Source organism: Malus domestica, chromosome 08 (assembly GCF_042453785.1).
Source record: "Malus domestica chromosome 08, GDT2T_hap1".
Lineage (NCBI taxonomy): Eukaryota > Viridiplantae > Streptophyta > Magnoliopsida > Rosales > Rosaceae > Malus > Malus domestica.
The window spans coordinates 1803559-1823670 of NC_091668.1; the positions used below are offsets into that span (position 1 = coordinate 1803559).

General features: G+C 38.4%; 3 protein-coding genes and 1 pseudogene across 5 annotated transcripts; 2 read left to right on the forward strand and 2 right to left on the reverse strand.

Annotated features, from left to right (window-relative positions):
- The first annotated feature begins 482 nt into the window (after positions 1 to 482).
- LOC103410471 (bifunctional nuclease 1) lies at positions 483 to 3995 on the forward strand. 2 transcript variants are annotated; one of them, XM_029106614.2, is made up of 11 exons: positions 483 to 850; positions 1227 to 1527; positions 1724 to 1894; positions 1995 to 2044; positions 2182 to 2238; positions 2341 to 2406; positions 2581 to 2655; positions 2835 to 2953; positions 3258 to 3349; positions 3558 to 3613; positions 3703 to 3995. In XM_029106614.2, exons 2-10 carry the CDS (start codon positions 1245 to 1247, stop codon positions 3608 to 3610), a joined length of 966 nt encoding a protein of 321 aa, XP_028962447.2. In that variant the 5' UTR covers positions 483 to 850; positions 1227 to 1244; the 3' UTR covers positions 3611 to 3613; positions 3703 to 3995. The 2 variants fall into 2 exon arrangements, with proteins under 2 accessions (XP_028962447.2, XP_070683154.1); XM_070827053.1 differs by having other exon boundaries at positions 711 to 850; positions 1217 to 1527.
- Positions 3996 to 5200: 1205 nt separating this feature from the next.
- Positions 5201 to 17092, forward strand: LOC103440352 (phosphatidylinositol/phosphatidylcholine transfer protein SFH8-like). Of its 2 annotated transcripts, XR_011583852.1 has the most exons (15): positions 5203 to 5510; positions 5736 to 6051; positions 6181 to 6280; positions 6386 to 6652; positions 6751 to 6828; positions 6944 to 7048; positions 7135 to 7184; positions 7281 to 7380; positions 7482 to 7580; positions 7679 to 7792; positions 8001 to 8130; positions 8296 to 8699; positions 9020 to 9094; positions 9219 to 9340; positions 16921 to 17092. XR_011583852.1 is itself a non-coding variant. In XM_029106615.2 (14 exons), the coding sequence occupies exons 1-14, from the start codon at positions 5477 to 5479 to the stop codon at positions 9237 to 9239; spliced, it is 1893 nt and encodes a 630-aa protein (XP_028962448.1). In that variant the 5' UTR covers positions 5201 to 5476; the 3' UTR covers positions 9240 to 9512. The 2 variants fall into 2 exon arrangements, 1 of the variants encoding a protein (XP_028962448.1); XM_029106615.2 differs by lacking the exon at positions 16921 to 17092 and having other exon boundaries at positions 5201 to 5510; positions 9219 to 9512.
- LOC103440308 (AAA-ATPase At3g50940-like) lies at positions 9391 to 10967 on the reverse strand (annotated as a pseudogene).
- Positions 17093 to 17404: 312 nt separating the features above from the next.
- On the reverse strand, positions 17405 to 17932 carry LOC103440353 (AAA-ATPase At2g18193-like). Its single transcript, XM_070826762.1, has 2 exons — positions 17594 to 17932; positions 17405 to 17521 (listed from the first exon to the last, which is right to left on the reverse strand). The coding sequence occupies exons 1-2, from the start codon at positions 17930 to 17932 to the stop codon at positions 17405 to 17407; spliced, it is 456 nt and encodes a 151-aa protein (XP_070682863.1).
- Between the last annotated feature and the right edge of the window lie 2180 nt (positions 17933 to 20112).

Here is a 20112-nt window from a genome sequence, read left to right on the forward strand (position 1 = left end):
AAATTGTATTCGTTAATCATAAATTATACGGTTTGTTTTTGTCAAATACTGTTTATATTTAATTTAAAATAAAAATATTTAAAATAATTTATGACCGCATGATGTACAATGAACATATATGATTCACGGATCTCCAGATCCTCACAAAAAGGATCCGGATTCGAAGTTAACTAGAGATTTTGTTATTTCGTACTACAGTTTAGTAGTATTCCTCTAACTTATAACTAATAAGTTTTATGTTAGATTATCGTTAAAGGAGAAAATGAATCATATTATTGCTAAGCTTATTAAAAAATCAGAGATTTTCGTGTACTAAAAACACGATTCGGTATAACCATTGTTATTATACAATTGATTCTTAAAAAAAATTAACCAATTGTATTATGACGCATAGTTTATTGAGTCATGTTTTTGGCAGACTAAAATTTCTATGAGTTAACAAATGAGCTCACATGTCAACAAGGACAGAACCGTAATTTAAGAAAACGGACTTGATTCGAGTTGTCCCACTACGAGTCCTTTTTTCTCCATCGATGAATACAAATTACACGGAGGAAGAAGAATCTCTTATCTTCTCGCCTCACCTTTTTCTGTGATCCTCCTTCTCCCTAATTTCTTCAATCTTCTGCAACCCAAAATAATCTCCATTTTCTTCATCCAGAAGCTTCCTCTCACTCGACTGATCATTTCTCTGTCTTTCGATCGCTTTTGGATTCAGATCCTTTTGAATTTCAAGTTGAAGTTAGTTTCTGGGAATTGGATTCCGGAACCCTTAGAATCTGTGGAGAATCGGTAAAATCGAGCTCCGGGAAACGCACGGCTAAGAAAGCTTTGATCGGTGATTAAAAAGGTCTGATTTTTTTTTTATTACGAAAAAAAGGTTTGATTTTTGGTTCTGATCAGTTTAAGTATTTGTGATTGGCTGACTGTTTGATACTCTCCAAAACTTGGAGCTGACTACTGGGTGTTGGAAATTTGAAAGAGAGTGAGGGAGAGATTGGATTTTTAATTTATTTTTTTAGCATTTTAATTTACTAATTCATGATTCAATTTCGAAATCATGATCTAATTACGAAATCATGCATTAATCAAGCATAAAAATTCCAGCGTATGTACGAATTTATCCAAATATATATGCTAAAAAAATATCGGTTTTTCGATTTTATTTATTTTCTCGGCAACCAAACAGCACATGTTTGATTATTAATTTGTTTATTTTGTTGTAGATTTTGGAGTAGTATAAGATGGCGTGTTTGCAAGGGCCGGTAATTTGCCCCACCGTTCGAGCAAAGCGATCGGGGTTTGACGCTCTGCCTGTGGTAGGCCCTTTGGTGAAGGCTAGGCTTGCATTCCGAGGGATCAGCGGCAGTATCACGAAGGCGGGTTTTGCTTCCCGCCCTCGAAATGCTCGGAAATTCACGAGAGTGCATTGTACTTTCAGTTCTTCATCGGATGGGAACGGAAGCATGGCGGAGAATTTCAATGAAAATGACGAAGATTATGTCAACTCTAGCGTACTTGAAGCCGGTACGCTATTGATCAGCTTGCTCATTTTTGTAAATCGTTAACGCCGTCTTGAAATTGAATTATGAATCTTTATGATTGAAATGCCAATGATCTGAAGCACCTGACTGAATGATTACGGTTTTGTAAACTTTCTTGCATAATTTTATATCGTATGAACCGTTGAGTAATAAGTGTCTGCGTATGGTTTTTGGTATAGTTGAGGTGAAGAGTGGAATTGATGGATTCATGATCAAGATGCGGGATGGTAGGCACATGAGGTGTGTCCATAACAACCCTCAAGGGGGGCATCTCCCCGATTATGCTCCGCATCCGGCAATTGTATTGAAGATGGAGGATGGGACCGGTCTTCTTCTCCCAATAATTGTTTGTATGTTATCCTGAACTAATAATTTCTGACATTACAAATTGTCTACTTTGAATTTTACCTTGGAAAGTCAATTTGAATTCGGGATTGCCTTTGATTGCAGTGGAGATGCCTAGTGTGTTGCTCATGGCAGCAGTCCGCAATGTTCCTATTGTATGGTTTCTCTCTACATTATCCTTCCATTTGAATTAAGATTTCGTCTTTCCGCGTTTGTGGAGCGGGCAAAATTAGGCCTTGCCAACATATTGGTTACTGTAGGAATTTTTAAAATTTTTGGGTTTGGTTTGCAGGCTCGGCCAACTATGTATCAAGTGGTGAAGGAGATGATTGACAAGATGGGTTATGAGGTATGCCTGTGTCCTCCTTCTAGTACAATATGACAATGCTTGTCCATTAATGTACATTCTTCATGATCTTTAATTGTTTTTGTTTGTTTTCGATCTCTGCAGGTCCGACTTGTCAGAGTCACCAAGAGAGTGCATGAGGCGTATTTTGCTCAGCTATACCTCAGAAAGGCATATACCTTCACACTTCATTAGGCTTAATTTTTGTTATTATATCTAATTATTATTACTATTCTTTTATGGTCATTTGAGGTAGGGGGAAAGCGGGGAGGGACTGAATTACTTCTGGAAATTTAAATTCTTAAGTTAGTTAGCGTATAGTGACACTATTAGAAGTGATCACAGGCAGGTAGTGAGACAGAGTGTGTCAGCTTCGACCTTCGACCTTCAGACGCCATCAACATTGCTGTACGGTGCAAGGTACATACTATGCTCTTTAGATCTACATTCTGAATTGTAGAAGTAGATTGCTTAAAATCCCTGCTAAAACTCTTTGAACTTTCAGAAATGTAGGAATATCGTAATCTACAAGGATAGAAGGCTCTAAATGCTTAATAGCCGTTTTGTGATCAACTGTATTCTCTCCACATTCTGTGCAGGTTCCCATACAGGTCAACAAGTACCTGGCATACAGTGATGGAATGAAAGTTATCGAATCTGGAAAGTTTTCCACTCAAGGCCCTGCTTCAGATGGATTATTATTTACTCAACTGGATCGGTAAGTATTGAATGTCTTAGACATGGGTCTTGTTTTCAATCTCGAAGGGATTATTCCTGAATCGAATTTAAGCTAACTGATCAGATGATGTAACGGTTGGTCTTGGATGAGGTGAGTTGTTAAGGGAATGAAATCTGACCGTGATAAGATGGTATGACTGGTTGTCTACATTGAACTTAAATGCATGTTCAGTCTTTCGGAAATTCATGTAGATAGGTGTTTCAATCTGATCAGGGTAGAACCGACGTCTAAATTTGGCATTCTTTAAAATAGAGGAGTTAATAGAAACTTTATATGGTTTCAGGCCAAATGGTCAACCATGTGTTGAAACGAAGGAGTTTAATCTTGTGCGCAACATGCTTATTGCTGCAGTTGAGGAACGCTATAGAGATGCTGGTAAATACGTTCTGTCAATTTAGTATTTTTTTCACCTATCAAAGTCCTGTGATGTTACTTTATTTAGTTGCCTGCTATTCAATGGGACTAGACTTTGGTGCTTCGGGCCCGTTATTGTTGGTGCTCTTTCATTTGTTGTTGGTTGTGTTTGTATAAAAGCTGTTGGAGCTTTTGAATCTCACATATATATTTTCATGCTCACTTACAGCTCAATGGAGGGACAAGCTCCTCCAACTTCGTGCTAGAAAGAACTTGGCATGAACGGTAAGAAGCCCGCCATTGTCCCCATACCAGTCGAAATTTTGAGTGTAACTGTAACTGCAAACCGAATTCATGTGTGTTTTTTTTTTCAGGATCGCCCGTAGGGATTTAAAACTGTACATAAACAGCATTCTTGGAAGTTTGATCAGCTCATCGGCTACACCCGCAATCCGCCGTGCATCTCCGCTTTTCTTATATATATATATATATGAATATATGATGTAAAAAGCTTGTGAATATAGTAAATAATTATATGTATGTATAGAGCATAGGTAAAACTTACTAGCAATGTAATGGCACTTGTTGGTTTCTGCAAATTATTCTGCCACTTAATTGAGAGTGCATATTGTGATTGGCATGCGTGATTCCATGCCAACTTATACCATATTTCTGAATGGCATGCGTTGCGTAGAAAAGTTAAAGCTCAGCTGACATATTGCCATGTGAACAGTTTAACTGTCACGATAGCGTTTTGAGCCACTAATACAAATCTGTGTAAAACTGTTCACATTGCTTTACATCATTGGCTCAGGACATAACTGTTGTGAACCATCACGGGATGGTCCAGTTGGGGATGATTTGAGATCTGTATTTTACACGGTATGTCTTGGGTTAGATCCTTGACGTTGGTGGATCATATGATCTATGACTTTTTCTGGCTCCGGAAGCGTGAACTGCTGGTCCCCTTTGAAATAAAAAGATGGACACCGTGTGGGGGTAAACTTGTTACTATCTTGTTTTATAGTAAATAGTTCACTGTTATGTGACTTTCGGGTCAAATAATGTTAATTAGTGTGGGAAGAAACATATGACGTTGTGTTATTCAAACGAATTGTCATAATAATGGTAGATTTATTTCATGTAAGTTGATTAAAATCATCTGACTACGTCATTTGGAAGACGAGAAAACTCCTTCAAAATTAATATAGGAAACGTAAAAGGCAAGAAAACGAGATGATTTCAACCAAAAAAATACACCGCATTCTATTATTCAGCCAAAATGCGTCATGATTTGTGCTGTTTTCTCTACCAAAATTATTGCTGTTTCCCAACAGGATCCTCTACGGATCTTTTTGGTGAGAATCATGAAGATTTGTAAATTGTGTCCGTGCGATCAGTTTTTGTCAAGTATTGTTTATGTTTAATTTTAAATAAAAATATTTAAAATAATTTTTAACCACATTATGTACGATCAACGAATACGATTCACGAATATCTAGAATTCTCATAAAGAGGATTCGACGAGGATGCGGATTATGCTGTTTCCTGAAGAAGGAAGTTAGTTTCATAATTTCAAACGGAGCCTGATTTACCTTTTTAACCCTGATTTCAGCAGCAATTTACGTTTCCCCAGATCCAAGCCAAGTTAAACACCGAAACCGCGTAAGAGTAAAAAAGAGAGAGAGAGCCAACCGTCGTCACGCCGGTGTTAAATTCCCGCCAAGTCCCACGCGCTTTATGCCGACGTGGCAACCTTCCCCAGTGGATTTAACTGGCACGTGCATATAACTTCCCAAACGGCGTTACACCGTACCAGTTAGTTCATCCGTCACCCGACGTTTTCCCGTGAGCCGTTCTGCAGTCGCCGTCATTTATCAAACAAATTAAAACCTGAATAAATTTAAATTAAATCCTACTTTAATCATGATTACATAAATTCTATCTTAAATCCGTCTCCTCCAATGGCTCCAGACTCCTCCTCTGTCTCACTCCGAATCTTCGTCTAGCTCGGAGACGCTGAGGCCTTTTCCGCCGTCGAAAAGCCCTGGTTCTTGTCTCATTTTTCACTCCAAGAATCGGAAATTCGGAAGAGGAAGTGTCGCTTCTGCGTCCGCCGCCGGTTTCAGCAGCTCTCGGAACGCCGCCATGTCCGGACCTCTCGATCGTTTCGCAAGGCCTTGTGAGTTCTCGCCTTCTTTGACGGATTCCTATCTCTTCTGTTCGTTAATTGCTTCCTATTTTCTTATTTATTTTTTGTTGAAATTTTGTTTCTGTTGCCTGTGCTGGTTCTAGGGTTTTGGATCGGGGTGATTGAATTTTTGATCTTGGACTAGGATTTTATCTTTGATTGGTAGCAATAGGGATTGATGATGGTAATTTTTGTAATTTTGTTGACGTTGATTAGGTTTTGAGGGGTTCTCTAGCCACGACGAAAGGAGGGAAAGGAAATCGGATTTTGAAAACTCGGAGGAGGAGAGGAGGACTGGAATTGGTGGGAATTTGAAGAAGAAAGCAATCAATGCGTCCACTAAATTCAGACGTTCTCTCAAGAAGAAGAGGAGGAAGAGTGGTGGTGGTGGTGGTAGTAGGCTGTCCACTTCGGTTTCGATTGAGGATGTAAGGGACGCCAAGGAGCTACGGGCTGTTGACGCTTTTCGGCAGGTGCTTATTTCGGAAGACTTGCTGCCTTCAAGACATGATGACTATCATATGTTATTGAGGTTGTTCATTGTCCCAGGAAACAGAGTTTCTTTGTTTTTTATTTTCCTGCACACAAGATTTGATATGGAAAGTTTGGTTTTTTCTGTTTACTTTGTATGTTTTGTTGCTGAGAAGTTATTTTGTTGCAGATTTTTGATAGCAAGGAAGTTCGATATTGAGAAAGCAAAGCACATGTGGGCCAATATGATTCAATGGAGGAAAGATTTTGGTACTGATACAATTTTGGAGGTAAATTCACCAAACAATTCTGCAATGCATATTTAAAAAAATGTTTAAAGATGTGGATATGCCACCCATAAGCGGAAGTAAAAATCACATTCTTTTTTCTTTCAGGATTTTGAGTTCAGTGAGTTGAATGAAGTTCGAAAGCACTACCCTCAGTCTTATCATGGTGTTGACAAGGAGGGAAGACCAGTTTACATTGAAAGGTTGGGGAAAGTTGATCCCACCAAGCTTATGCAAGTGACTTCCTTGGAACGCTATGTGAGATACCATGTGCAGGAGTATGAAAGGTGTTTTGCCATTAAGTTTCCTGCCTGCTCTATTGCTGCAAAGAGACATATAGATTCAAGCACAACAATTATAGATGTTCAAGGCGTGGTATGCTTTCAGTTAACTTCTCAAGTGTTTGTTAAATTTTTTTGTTTTGCATAAAATATACAAATGCTAATTTAACATTTCCATGTTGCTTCTTTCAGGGTCTTAAAAACTTTACCAAGTCTGCACGAGATCTCACAGAGCAGCTGCAGAAGATTGATAGTGACAACTATCCTGAGGTATGAGGACTCTATTTGTAATCCTTTCAAGAATTGATGCCTTTTCAGTATATGTGGTGATTTTAATTAAATCCGTATGAATTGTATCTTCTAATTTTTAAATTTCTTTGTGCAGACGCTTTGCCGAATGTTTATAATCAATGCTAGTTATGCTTTTAGGAAGGTGCTCTGGCCTACAGTTAGAGCGTTCCTCGATGCCAGAACAACCAGCAAAATTCATGTATGGTTGATGATACACCCAAGATTTGATGTCACTGTTGACTGAAGTTATCAATGGGGTCAACTGATATTGTTATATTTTTTCAGGTTTTGAGTAACAAGTACCAAAGCAACTTACTTGAAATAATCGATGCAAGGTGATTGATGCTCACTATTTTTTCAGTGGGTATGTGGGTTTGTTATCATTCTGTTTTCATAACTATTAACTGTGGAAATATTTTGGCTCTATTCAGTGAGTTGCCAGAGTTTTTGGGTGGTAGCTGTACCTGTTCCGATCAGGGAGGTTGTATGTCGTCTGATAAAGGGCCATGGAAGGACCCAAACATACTGAAGGTTGTGTGAGATGGGTTGTTATTTTTGTTTCACCTTCTCTTCCTCTCTCTGCTTGTGACCGTACTATTGTATGGCTTAAAAATAATGTTTTTTGCTTGCAGATGGTAATTAGTGGCGAAGCACAATGTTTCAGACAAATAGTTACAGTTTCAAACAGTGAAGGGAGGATAAGTGTTTCTGATAAGCCACGCAATCCATTGGTATGGACTATTCTACATTAGAAGCTGTTTTTTGTGTATATTATTTTGGATTTAATTCGAAGTTTTTCTCTGAGGCTATGTTTATATTTTTCGTTCAGATAAGAAGTAGTGATACATCTACTGCAGAGTCTGGATCTGAAGTGGAAGAAATGGGTTCACCTAAACCAACGAGGAACTACTTACAACCTAAGTTGACTCCTGTTTGTGAAGAAGTAAGTGTTGTGTTTGACAAACATCTGTTATTTGAGAATGATTAGCAACAGTGCAACTGAATCATTAGCAGCAAAAACATGTAGAACCAATCTTTTTTACTTTTGTGTAGCATTGGCTTTCTGAGCACAGATGTATTCCGCTATAAATTGTCATCTCGTTTTGTTGACATTTTGAACTCGTATTTGATATGCTTCAATGCTTTTTTAGGCTAGGGTAGTCGGTAAAGCGAGCATTGCTACTGGCTTGCCGGAGTACGATGAACTTGTTCCCATGGTTGACAAGGCTGTGGATATGGGATGGAAGAAACCAGAATTACAACCACCATTTGCTTCTAGAGGTTGGAAAGTCTAGTTATAGTTCTCCTGTCCCGTGTAATTACAATTTAGTTTATAGTTAGCAGAGGTTATGTTTACAAACACCATGCTACTACGAGAGTTAAAAGTTATTATTATTCGTTACAAATTCATAGTTGATCTAATTAATCAATTAAAATACATTGCAGGGGCATCTTCTCCAAGATCTGTGGGGAAAACAACAGATGCCATGCATGCTAATATCTGGACTATGCTTGTGGCATTCTTTGTAACCCTCATTTCACTAATCCGATCTTTTTCACTGGGGGCGACTAAGAAACTTAAAAACTCTGTTTCTGATTCTGCCCACAACATTCCTGACCTAACCGATGAGTCAACTGCCGTGGAGGAATTCAGGCCCCCATCACCCGTACCGGGGTTATCCAGGGAAAACCTTCTCTCATCTGCTTTGAAGAAGCTTGGTGAACTTGAGGAGAAGGTAGATATGCTGCAAGCAAAGCCTCTTGAGATGCCTTACGAGAAAGTGGAGCTACTGAATGCTGCTGTTTATCGTGTAGATGCGTTAGAATCAGAGTTAATTGCAACAAAAAAGGTAATTTTTCTCATTTGATAGTCGCTTCGTTGTGCCAATTTAGCAACAGTAGTGATATGCTGCTTGTCTTTACCTTTGAAATGTAGATTTACATTTTTTCTGGTGTTTCGGAATCCCTTATGCAATTTTGGATTAATTGTCTTTTTCTTCTTCCTCTGTCCAAGTTATATATATATATATATATAATGTTCATCTTTCCATATTTGCGTACTTAGTCAGTTTCGTGGCCGTTTCTCAATAAGCATAATTCATCTTTGTTTGTCCTTGCATTTTCGATCATTTGATGATTTAATTGGGACTGTACGTTGCTTCCTGATTAGGCTCTGCATGAGGCTTTAATGAGGCAGGAAGAACTTCTTGCCTATATAGACAGGCAAGAACAGGCCAAGCTTCGGGTTAGTGAAACATTATTCTCGTAATTGAATCATCCCAAATTAGAACATTTAATCAATGCCGGCTTTTCCTTTTTTATTTTCTTTTGTGCACGAAACTGAAAATTATGCTCGTTTTCTGTAACAGAAAAAAAGATGTTGCTGGTGAAGACAATCTCTGCTCCAAGAGGACCTGCGTGTGATATTTTCGTCATGCTTTCCTAGTATATTTGAGATGCATCCCCACATATCAAGTTCGTCTCTCCAGAGGTGCTGCTGTTTTTGTTTATAAGCTTCCTTCTATGTTACGCATGATAATATCGTGAGTAATGTAAAGTATTATACAACATTTCTCGAGTTCTTCTTTATCGAACTTTCTGTTTGTGCATACAATTGCTCTTCGACGATAATTTATTTATAGAATGGAGAAGTTACCACAGAATGTGTTTAAAAATTGATGTCTGTTACATCTGCGATCGCAATAGCGATAGGCGGTGGTAAGTATTTGCTCCCATCAGGTTCTATCAGTCTTTCCTCGGAGGAATTCGATAAGACCTTGAAGGGAAACATGAGCATCATCGCTCGTCATCAGCTCTCCGGCAACTTCAGCAGGCGTTGCTTGTGCCCTGTCGAGCAACATCTCAATTTCTCCGAAAAGTGTGTGCTCGTGAATCAGCAGGTAATTATATGCCAACGTCTTGAAACCACCGAAGGTGCAGTAGGACATGTGTATGTGCAGGTCCATCCGGCCAGGTCGCAGCAACGCTGGATCAAGCCGGTCCTTGTGATTCGTCGTAAACACGACAATTCTCTCCTCTCCACAGGTCGACCAGAGTCCGTCGATGAAGTTCAATACAGCAGAGAGGCTGATCTGTGAACTAAGAAAAACATTAAAAACCGATTGCTTTCAAATAACCAAAAGCGCTTCTAAGATTGTTATTACCTTGTCATCTTCCACGGCGTTGGGCTCGTTCTCCGAATCTCTGTTCTGCAACTCAACTGAACAATCAATGTCCTCGATCACCAATATCGACCGGCTCTTCGTTCCGATCAGTAACCTTCTCAGATCAGAATTGCACTGAACCTCCCTCAAATCCAAGTCAAAAATATCAAACTTGAGATAATTAGCCATGGCCGCAACCAAGCTCGACTTTCCCGTGCCGGGCGGTCCGTACAACAAGTACCCTCTTTTCCAAGCCTTTCCTACCCTCCTATAATACTCCTTCCTCTTTCTAAACCTCTCGAGGTCCTCCACCAACGCCGCCTTCATCTCCGGCTCCATCGCCATTGTTTCGAAACTCGCCGGATGATCAAGGTTGATGGAGCTCCAGTAATCCGTGCCATTGTAATCTACCGTGTGAAGCTTCACCACCTTTCTCTCCTCTTTAATTTCTTTGGATTTTTGTAGAATGTAGGGCAAGTAAGATCTCAGCACCATGTCCCTGTGCTTCTTATGGAAGCTGAGCTCTAACTGTCGGACCTCCGACTGCGAATTTTCGCCGCCACGTTTACTGCTCGGTTTTTCGGTGCTTATCAATGGTGATCAGAAACTGCTCCTCTTTTTCGGGCTTGTTGACTTTGATCCTCCGCGTAGCGGCGGAGACCTTGGCGCCGAGGTAGAGGTTGGCCGCCTCGAACATCTGGTTCGGGGTCAGGCCGTCGAGCTCCTCCACAACGACGGTGAGTTGGGAGGAGAGCTTTTGGAGGCCGGAGTAGAAGGACTTTTGGAAGGCTTCCGGGATGAGGTCGTTTGCAATCGTTTTGAACAGGATTGCGGAGGCGGCGAGAGAGGCGGCCGCCGATAGTATGGTTTTCGGCGACGGTAGGTTTTCATGCGACAAGCACCACATGGTTTAGTTCTTTTTTGGGTTGGTTTTTTTTGTGGGGGGGGGGGGGGGGGGGTGTATAGTGGTTGGTGGTGGTGGTGGTGGGGGTGGTAAATGAAATATTGAGATGCGGCTGACGATGGTTGTGTTAGGGGTTTTGTAGGGTTTTGCCTTCCGGGTTTGCGTGAAGAGAAAGACAGAGGAGTTGAGTTTGATCGAAGATAGTTAGGTCGGTGGTTTCTCTACGACAAGCTCGCGCTCTCTCTCTCCCTCTCTCCCTCTCTCCCCGTTCTAGAATTTTAGTTGTACGCTTTCCTATCGTGACTCGAAGTGCATAGGTCTCGTTTGTCTTTCTTTGGGCCATATGTAATGGATGGTCCACTTCAAACTATACATGTGATATCGAGATGTACCAATACCAAAGTTTTTTTCCTGTCACACTACAACGTGGTGTCACGAATTTACACACGTTATATGCGAGTTAGTAACAATGTATCGGTCGTGGTCTTCTAGTGATTTTACCAACATGTTATATGTGAGTCAGTAACAATATATAGGTTGTGGTCTTCTAGTGATTTTGCCACTAATCGTTGTTGCTCAGAGGTCAACATCATCTTTAGAGTTATCTAAATGCAAAAGCGTCATTAGTTTGAGCTTCCTTTCAAAAATAAAATAATACATGCTAAAATGCTAATATTCCATGCCATTTGGTCTATAAATTTTGGTACTAATTAATCAGTATTAAAATATTATCTCCAAACTTAAATCCAATTTTGCCACTTGAAAAATAAAAAAATCATCACTAACCAATTAGAACTCACAATCCGTCTTACCTTTGAAAACTCATAATGTTGTAGTCAATTTGACCATAACAACTCGAAATACCATTTAGAATCAGATCTCATACAACTCGGGAAATACTTCCCAGCATCAATAGGCAACCCCAAGCCAACAAGGTTCTTCGTTTTGTCATAAAAAGTAACCTTTCAGTTGTGTCAAGACTCAACCAATTTGAGCATAGGCAATGGAGAATTATTAGAATATGAATTGTTTAATATTTTACAAACCAACAAAAAAGGGAAGTTATTTTTTGGGGCCTTTAGAGATAAGGAAAAGATCCTTCATTTTAATGCACCATGACATATCACTTATAATAAAACCACAAGTTTTACTACTATTTACAAGAATGCCGTCATTATTGTCTACAATATAACCTCCACCATCAAAATTTGAAAAATGTAACGGTTACATCATTATCACCCATAAAAGTAACATTCATCTTCATTGTCTAAAAAATGTCATCTTTATTGTCTATAACTACCAACTTTTTGTTTTTTGTTTTGTTTCTTTTTATATTTATTCAAATTTTATATTGTGTGGAGAATGCACTAATTTATGTGCGATAGCTTCGGTACAGTCAATTAACTAAGTTATATGGTTTAGGTCCGATAGATAGGTATGGTCAATTTGTTACGATTTGTATTTTTTATGTTTTAGTTCACTGGGTTAGTTTAGGTCCGATCAATTAGGTTGTGATTTCATATTCCATTTTCTCTACATACAAAATTGTTCTTTTCACTTATTGCAATATTCATTTTTAATTTATTCAATCCAAAACTATAAAAACCAAAAAAGAATGCATTGAGAATATAGGTACACTATATTGCTCTACATACAAAATTGTTCATTTAGGTACTGTCAATTAGGTCCTATTCATTCAGTATGGTCGGTTAGGTACTATATAGTGTAGGTTCGATCAATTCGGTACAGTCAATTAGGTTGTGATTTCGCATTCCATTTTCTCTATTTGTATTGTTTTTTTTTTCATTTATCTTTGAATTCACTGTCAATTTAGCATCTAAAAGCCCATTTTTCTTCTTTCTTCCGAATACAACAAGATTTTTCCTAGGTTTTTTTAAGGAAAACTAATGAAAAGAGCTTGAAAACTTTGAGTTTTAATAATAAAGACAAAATAAAGGGTAAAGTGAATAGTACCAAGATTGACTTTTTAGTGTAAAAATGTGGTTTTTCGTTAAAATGAATAGTACTATGGGCTTTTCGTTAAAACTCCTCCCATTTTATTGGAATAACAAGGAGGTTTATGGTAATGTTGTTATGACAAACATGTTAATTATGGATCTAGTGTTTCTCTAATTGGTTTTAAGAGAGTAATAAGGGTAAATAGGGAAACTAAAAATGCAATAATTTTATTTTAAAAAATGATTAAATGTGACATGGAATAGTATAATACGACATTGTATTTTTAGTTTTTAATCTTACATAAGGTATTATTGAAAATGCATTCTTATTTAGGAATCAAAATGAAATTTTCAATTATTTTTTTGGTTGAAAAAAGGGCAGTTACTTAAAAATAACAATTAATAAATTGCTGGTTGAAAACCAGCAAGCAAAGAAAAGAAATTAAACATACAAAAATCTTAAAATCATGAAACAATCACAGAAGTTTGAAGTGCTGCTATGCCCGCCCATCCGTCATAGTTTCTATTTAATATTTGAAGTAGCCCGACAAATCAAGAACCCAATTGCAATCAGGAGTAAACAAAATACTGACACAATACGAGCGCCGACATTCTGCTCGTTCTTTGCTTTTATTTTTTGATATTTCTGCTCGTTCTTTGCTTTGATCTTTTGATCTTTTAATATTTCTGTAATATGTGGTTCAAGTAATAATTCAAAAACATATTGACGTCGCCAACGAAGCCGTCACAGAAGCTTAGTTCAAAGTTACGTTGTTCTCGTACTTGGCCATCACCGGAGCGCGGCAGTTTGGAGGACACCAGAACCCACATGACGCTGACACCTTGGAAAGAGTCGACCAGTTCTTGACTATTGCCGTCAACGGTGATCACTTGCAACAGTTTATCGGCCGCCGTATCAAGTTTCTGATTACTTTCGAATTCGTTGTTTTTGATGAGGTTGGTGTTGTTGCTGACCTTAATTCTGAGTGTAGGGCAAGACAGCCTCTTGTCCACGTAAACGTTGACTGCTTTAAACATTTCGTTGGGGACTTCTCCCTTGGTGAACTCTTCGACGGCGTACGCAGGGACTGGGGACCATGACGGACGCTTGGACGTTGGGAGCTCCTCCAATGCCATAATATTGAACGTCGTCGAGGATGTTGATTATAAGAGTTCTGAAGGTTTTTATAAGGTTCTCGAAAACTAGATTTGAACCCTTGGTTCTTAGATAAGATCAAAATCAAACTAATCGCTTATCTAAGTATTTGACTCTATCTAGATTTGATTTTTTTTTCATTTAACTTTAATATTTTGATGTTCCTATATTATCTATTGTTGAGAATGAATCCACATTAGAACAAGGAACCTGGATGAGTTTATATGGAATTAGACTACCCCATATTACAAATTTGTTTTATTTTCGTCAAATGTGAATTTGAATTATATTAGTGTTAGCGAAGCTAAGCCAACTTTTTAGATAATATCGTTTGTTAAATAAATAAATAAAAAAAGAAGCCTTTCTTCACCCTTCAGTTAAATATGGATTATTTTCAAACTGGTCTAATGAAAAATTTAGCGTACATATTTTTGGCCAATTTGTTGTAAAATTTTGCCCATGAAATTAGTGGCTAGTCTGTTTGCTACTCACTTAGGTGATGGTAGCTAGGGTCCTAATATCTCTTTAACTCATTCAACTCAATGCGTTCATTTGTTTAGTATAGAAGTATAATATATTACTTGTATTAAAAAAAACATCTTCTCTTTCTTTGTACTTTTAACCAAGCCCCATGGAATAAAATATTTGAATATCAATCTTATCGATTCCTATAACTATCATATGAAATTCAATCTTTTTTAAGAAATACGAGAAATTAATAAGAAAAGATAAAATGTGATGATAAGTTTACATTTGTAACACAACTAGAAACTAGGATAATTAAAACAAACAGAAACTTGATACAAGTCTAATTTTTTAAAACAAAATAGAAATAGTCCAGTTCATTAAAATAAGTACAATTCCTTAAATTTAATCATTAAATTATTGTTATTTCTTTCTCTTCCTTCTGCTTTAAACAACATTTATAGATTTTATTTTAAATTTTTATAATCAACCTATATCACAAGTTAATTATATTTATCTACAACATATTCTTTTTTTTTTTATCAAAAAGTGTTTGTAACTAATCATGTCGAGGATTTTGGTTTATTATTATGAATTTTTGTTTTTATTGGATAAAAGGTAGTTTCGAATTATCAACATGTATCACAAATTAATGTGTTTTACTTGTAGGTATATTATGTTTTTCTACCTTTTAGTTAGGTTTTATATCTCACTTATATGTATAATATACATTCATATATTTATTAGGAATTTTTTGTTTTTATTGGATAAAAGGTAGTTTCGAACTATCATCATGTATCACAAATTAAAGTGTCTTGCTTGTAGGTATATTATATTTTTCTACCTTTTAGTTAGGTTTCATATCTCGCTTATATGTATATTATACATTCATACATTTATTAGGAATTTTTTGTTTTTATTGGTTAAAAGGTAGTTTCGAATTATCAACATGTATCACAAATTAATGTGTCTTGCTTGTAGGTATATTACGTTTTTCTATATTTTAGTTAGGTTTCATATCTCGCTTATATGTATGATACACATGCATATATATATATTACTTGAGTATGGTCATATGTTCCGCACATGGATGTGTATTAGTATATTAGTTTTTTTTTGTTAAAAGATATTAAGTAGATTTTAATTTATCTCTAATATAAAATAAAAAAACAAAATAAAATGAGTATAAGAGAAAAAAAATAAAATAAAGAAAAGATAATACTGGACTTAACCTAATAACTGAAAATTCTAAATAGCCAAAATGATCCCTGATATTTGCATAACTCATCACTTTGGTCCCTAACATTTCAAATCAATAAAAGTGGTCCCTGAGATTATCCACCATCCATCATTTTGTCATTCCGTTAAAAACTCCGTTAAGTGTCCCGGAGCTCTTGGCTGGAAGTTTAGGCAATTTTCAAAGCTTTGTAACTCAATCGTTTCTTAACCAAATTCGACCCATAATATATCAAAATGAAGATATGAAAGTGTAGAATAAGATTATACCTATTTGGAAGCCCAATGGATGGAGATGGCCAGAAAATAGCCTCAAAGTTGACTTGTCCGAGGGAAAACTGGAAAACTTGCTAGAAACTAGGTAAACTTTAAACGTTCATAACTTCTTCAATACTCAACGAAATCAAGTGATTCAAAAACGAAAATCATACTTCTGAACGAGACAAAGATAATAGTACCTTTTTAGATGGCTAAATCTCCGTGGTTTATCCGGAAAACGGCTCGAAATTGGCTAACTCGAGATCAAGATAGCCATTTTCGAGCTGTTTTTCGGCCAAACCACTGCAAGTTAGCTATCGACAGAGGCACCATTCTTTTTTTCTGGTCGAGAAGTATGATTTTAATTTTTGAATCACTTGATTTCGTTGTGTATTGAAGAAGTTATGAACGTTTAAAGTTTACTCAGTTTCCGGCGAGTTTTCAAGTTTTCCCTCGGACTGGTCAACTTTGAGGCTATTTTCCAGCCATCTCCGACAACCATTGGGCTTCCAAATAGGTATAATCTTATTCTACACTTTTCTATCGTCATTTTGATATATTATGGGTCAAATTTGGTTAAGAAACAATTGAGTTACGAAGCTTTGAAAATTGCCCAAACTTCCGACCAAGTGCTCCAGGACACTTAACGGAGTTTTTAATGGAAAGACCAAAATGATGGATGGTGGACAATCTCAGGGACTACTTTTATTGATTTGAAATGTTAGGGACCAAAGTGATGAGTTATACAAATCTCAGTGACCATTTTGGCTATTTAGCCTAACTGAAAATTGTGCTTGTTTTCTGAAAGAAAAAAAGATCCTGCTGGTGAAGACAATCCCTGCTTCAAGAGGACCTGCGTGTGATATTTTCGTCATGCTTTCCTAGTATATTTGAGATGCATCCGCACATACCAAGTTCGTCTCTCCAGAGGTGCTGCTGTTTTTGTTTATAAGCTTCCTTCTACGTTACGCATTATAATGTCGTCACTAATGTAAAGTATTATACAACATTTCTCGAGTTCTTCTGTATCGAACTTTCTGTTTGTGCATACAATGGCTCTTCGATGATAATTTATTTATATAATGGAGAAGTTACCACAGAATGTGTTTAAAAATTGATGTCTATTACATCTGTCATCGCAATAGCGATAGGCGGTAGTCAGTATTTGCTCCCATCAGGTTCTATCAGTATTTCCTCGAAGGAATTCGATAAGACCTTGAAGGGAAACATGAGCATCATCGCTCTTCATCAGCTCTTCGGCAACTTCAGCAGGCGTTGCTTGTGCCCCGTCGAGTAACATCTCAATTTCTCCGAAAAATGTGTGCTCGTGAATTAGCAGGTAATTATATGCCAATGTCTTGAAACCACTGAAGGTGCAGTAGGACATGTGTATGTGCAGGTCCATCCGGCCAGGTCACAGCAACGCTGGATCAAGCCGGTCCTTGTGATTTGTCATAAACACGACAATTCTCTCCTCTTCACAGGTCGACCAGAGTCCGTCGATGAAGTTCAATATAGCAGAGATGCTGATCTGTGAATTAAGAAAAACATTAAAAACCGATTGCTTTCAAATAACCAAAAACGCTTATAAGATTGTTATTACCTTGTTATCTTCCGCGGCTTTGGGCTCGTTATCCGAATCTCTGTTTTGCAACTCAACTGAACAATCAATGTCCTCGATCACCAATATCGACCGGCTCTTTGTTCCGATCAGTAACCTTCTCAGATCAGAATTGCACTGAACCTCCCTCAAATCCAAGTCAAAAATATCAAACTTGAGATAATTAGCCATGGCCGCAACCAAGCTCGACTTTCCCATGCCAGGCAATCCGTACAAAAAGTACCCTCTTTTCCAAGCCTTTCCTACCCTCATATAATACTCATTCCTCTTTCTAAACCTCTCGAGGTCCTCCACCAATGCCGCATTCATCTCCGGCTCCATCGCCGTTGTTTCGAAACTCGCCGGATGATCAAGGTTGATGGAGCGCCAGTAATCCGTGCCATTGTAATCTACCGTGTGAAGCTGTTCGTGGCTAGAATTTCCACTGGGGGTGTTTCCTAGCCGACGAGCACACAGCTTCCCGAGAGGTTGGCGTCGGTTGATGATTTCTGTCGGGCTTCTGCTTTACTGGCAGGCTTGTCGGGCAAAGCTTGTCTGGCAAGGCTTGTCGGGCAAAGGCTGAAAGAGAAGGACAGAGTTAACTTTGAAAGGTGCCTTTGTGGGGCCTTAGGTGTAGGCCTTGAGGCTTACAATCAAGATTAAGTTTTAAGTGCTCAGGCGTGCCACTGCCATCTTTAGCATGGCAGATGTAAAATGGATGTTTGAGTTTAGTTGCACATATACCCGAGAGGCCGTGTTAGTTATGACAGGTGCCTTTGTGGGGCCTTAGGTGTAGGCCTTAAGGCTTCCTATCAAGAACTAATTCAGTACTCGAATATATGATGTCTGTTTTATGGTTTGCAGAAGTATTATAACTATCATACTTCTGATTATCTGAGCCCGCAGAGCAGAATGAATCCAAATAGGTGCCTTTGTGGGGCCTTAGATATAGGCCTTGAGGCTTCCTATAAGAATTCCTTCTATACTCAAACGTTCTACTAAAATCATAATATAATAGAAATAACACTAAGAGATAGATCGATTACTTGCGCCCCAAGTAACTTCGGACTTCTTGTTATCAAAGCTTGTCGTGGATGGGTTAAGTCCACATGAGGTTCTTTTTTATACCTTGAGGCTAAGGACTTTTAATGATCAATCTTATATGCCCGAAAGCTTAGAACTTAGATCTGGTTTGAACTATGAAGATATATTCAAATCGGATTCAAGCACTTAGAAAGTCTTTTAATAGCCATCTTACTAGAAATAACGTGAATACAACTGGAAGTATACAACATATTGCTAGGTTAATGATTGAAAAGACAAAAACAAAGAAGGTCGGGCAAGGTTTAACCTTGTCGTGCAAAGCTGATCGTCTAGCACTTCCTATCTTTGTGGTTTCTCAAGGGGTTTAAGAGTTGAAAAGAGGGATAGAGAGATGATTTTACAAAGAGAAATCGATACTACAGCACATGGTGCTGAGATCTTACTTGCCCTACATTCTACAGAAATCCAAAGAAATTAAAGAGGAGAGAAAGGTGGTGAAGCTTCTGTTTGGGTTAAAACTTAAACTTTGGGCTCAAAAGGGAGTTGGCCCAAAAAGAGGAGAAAAGCCCGAAGCCCAGTCGAAAGCTCAAAAGGCAGAAATGGCCTTTCCCGACTAGATGCAGCTCATCAAGGCCATTTGCTCACCTACTTAGAGGCCAAGTGGTGTAGACCAGCTAGCTAATCAGCCCAAAAGTACTTTACAGTGGCAGTACAAGTAAATAGTGGATGAGTCACTACCCTTCAAGCTGCACTCAGGCAAGATTACTGCTACATGAGGCCAAGCCGAAGTGTCTATAAAAGAAGAAAGAGAAATCAGAGATAAGGACACTCAAACAAACAAACAAAAGCACAAACTCTGCTCAAACCAGATTTGCCTTCAAACGAAGCTGTAGTCAGCCCAAGCCTTCATCCCTCTCGGGATAAACCTTTACCAAAAAGCCTTTGTAATAGCTCTGCTACCTGCTTCTTATGGAAGCTGAGCTCTAACAATCGGACCTCCGACTGTGAATTTTCGCCACCACGGTTACTGTTTGGTTTTTCGGTGCTTATCAAAACCCACTTGAAATCTACACCGTTGAAAGAATCAACGATGCCTTGATTCTTATCAATGGTGATCAGAAACTGCTCATCTTTTTCGGGCTTGTTGACTTTGATCCTCCGCGTAGCAGCGGAGACCTTGGCGCCGAGGTAAAGGTTGGCCGTCTCGAACATCTTGTTCGGGGTCAGGCCGTCGATCTCCTCCACAACAACGGTGAGTTGGGATGAGAGCTTTTGGAGGTGCGAGTAGAAGGACGTTTGGAGGGCTTCCGGGATGAGGTCGTTTGCAATCGTTTTGAACAGGATTGCGGAGGCGGCGAGTGAGGCGGCCGCCGATAGCATGGTTTTTGGCGACGGTAGGCTTTCCTGCGACAAGCACCACATGGTTTAGTTCTTTTTTGGGTTGGTTGGGGGGTATGGTGGTTGGTGGTGGTGGGGGT

Coding starts and splice junctions, on each gene's coding strand:
- LOC103440352 (XM_029106615.2), top strand. CDS start 5,477: ATGTCCGGACCTCTCGATCGTTTCGCAAGGCCTT. Junction 6,052..6,180: donor GACTATCATATGTTATTGAG/GTTGTTCATTGT, acceptor ATTTTGTTGCAG/ATTTTTGATAGCAAGGAAGT. Junction 9,095..9,218: donor AAGAACAGGCCAAGCTTCGG/GTTAGTGAAACA, acceptor TTTCTGTAACAG/AAAAAAAGATGTTGCTGGTG.
- LOC103440353 (XM_070826762.1), bottom strand. CDS start 17,932: ATGGAGCCGGAGATGAATGCGGCATTGGTGGAGGACCTCGAGAGGTTT. Junction 17,522..17,593: donor AAGCCGCGGAAGATAACAAG/GTAATAACAATC, acceptor CTTAATTCACAG/ATCAGCATCTCTGCTATATT.
- LOC103410471 (XM_029106614.2), top strand. CDS start 1,245: ATGGCGTGTTTGCAAGGGCCGGTAATTTGCCCCACCGTTCGAGCAAAG. Junction 1,528..1,723: donor CTCTAGCGTACTTGAAGCCG/GTACGCTATTGA, acceptor TTTTTGGTATAG/TTGAGGTGAAGAGTGGAATT. Junction 2,954..3,257: donor TTATTTACTCAACTGGATCG/GTAAGTATTGAA, acceptor ATATGGTTTCAG/GCCAAATGGTCAACCATGTG.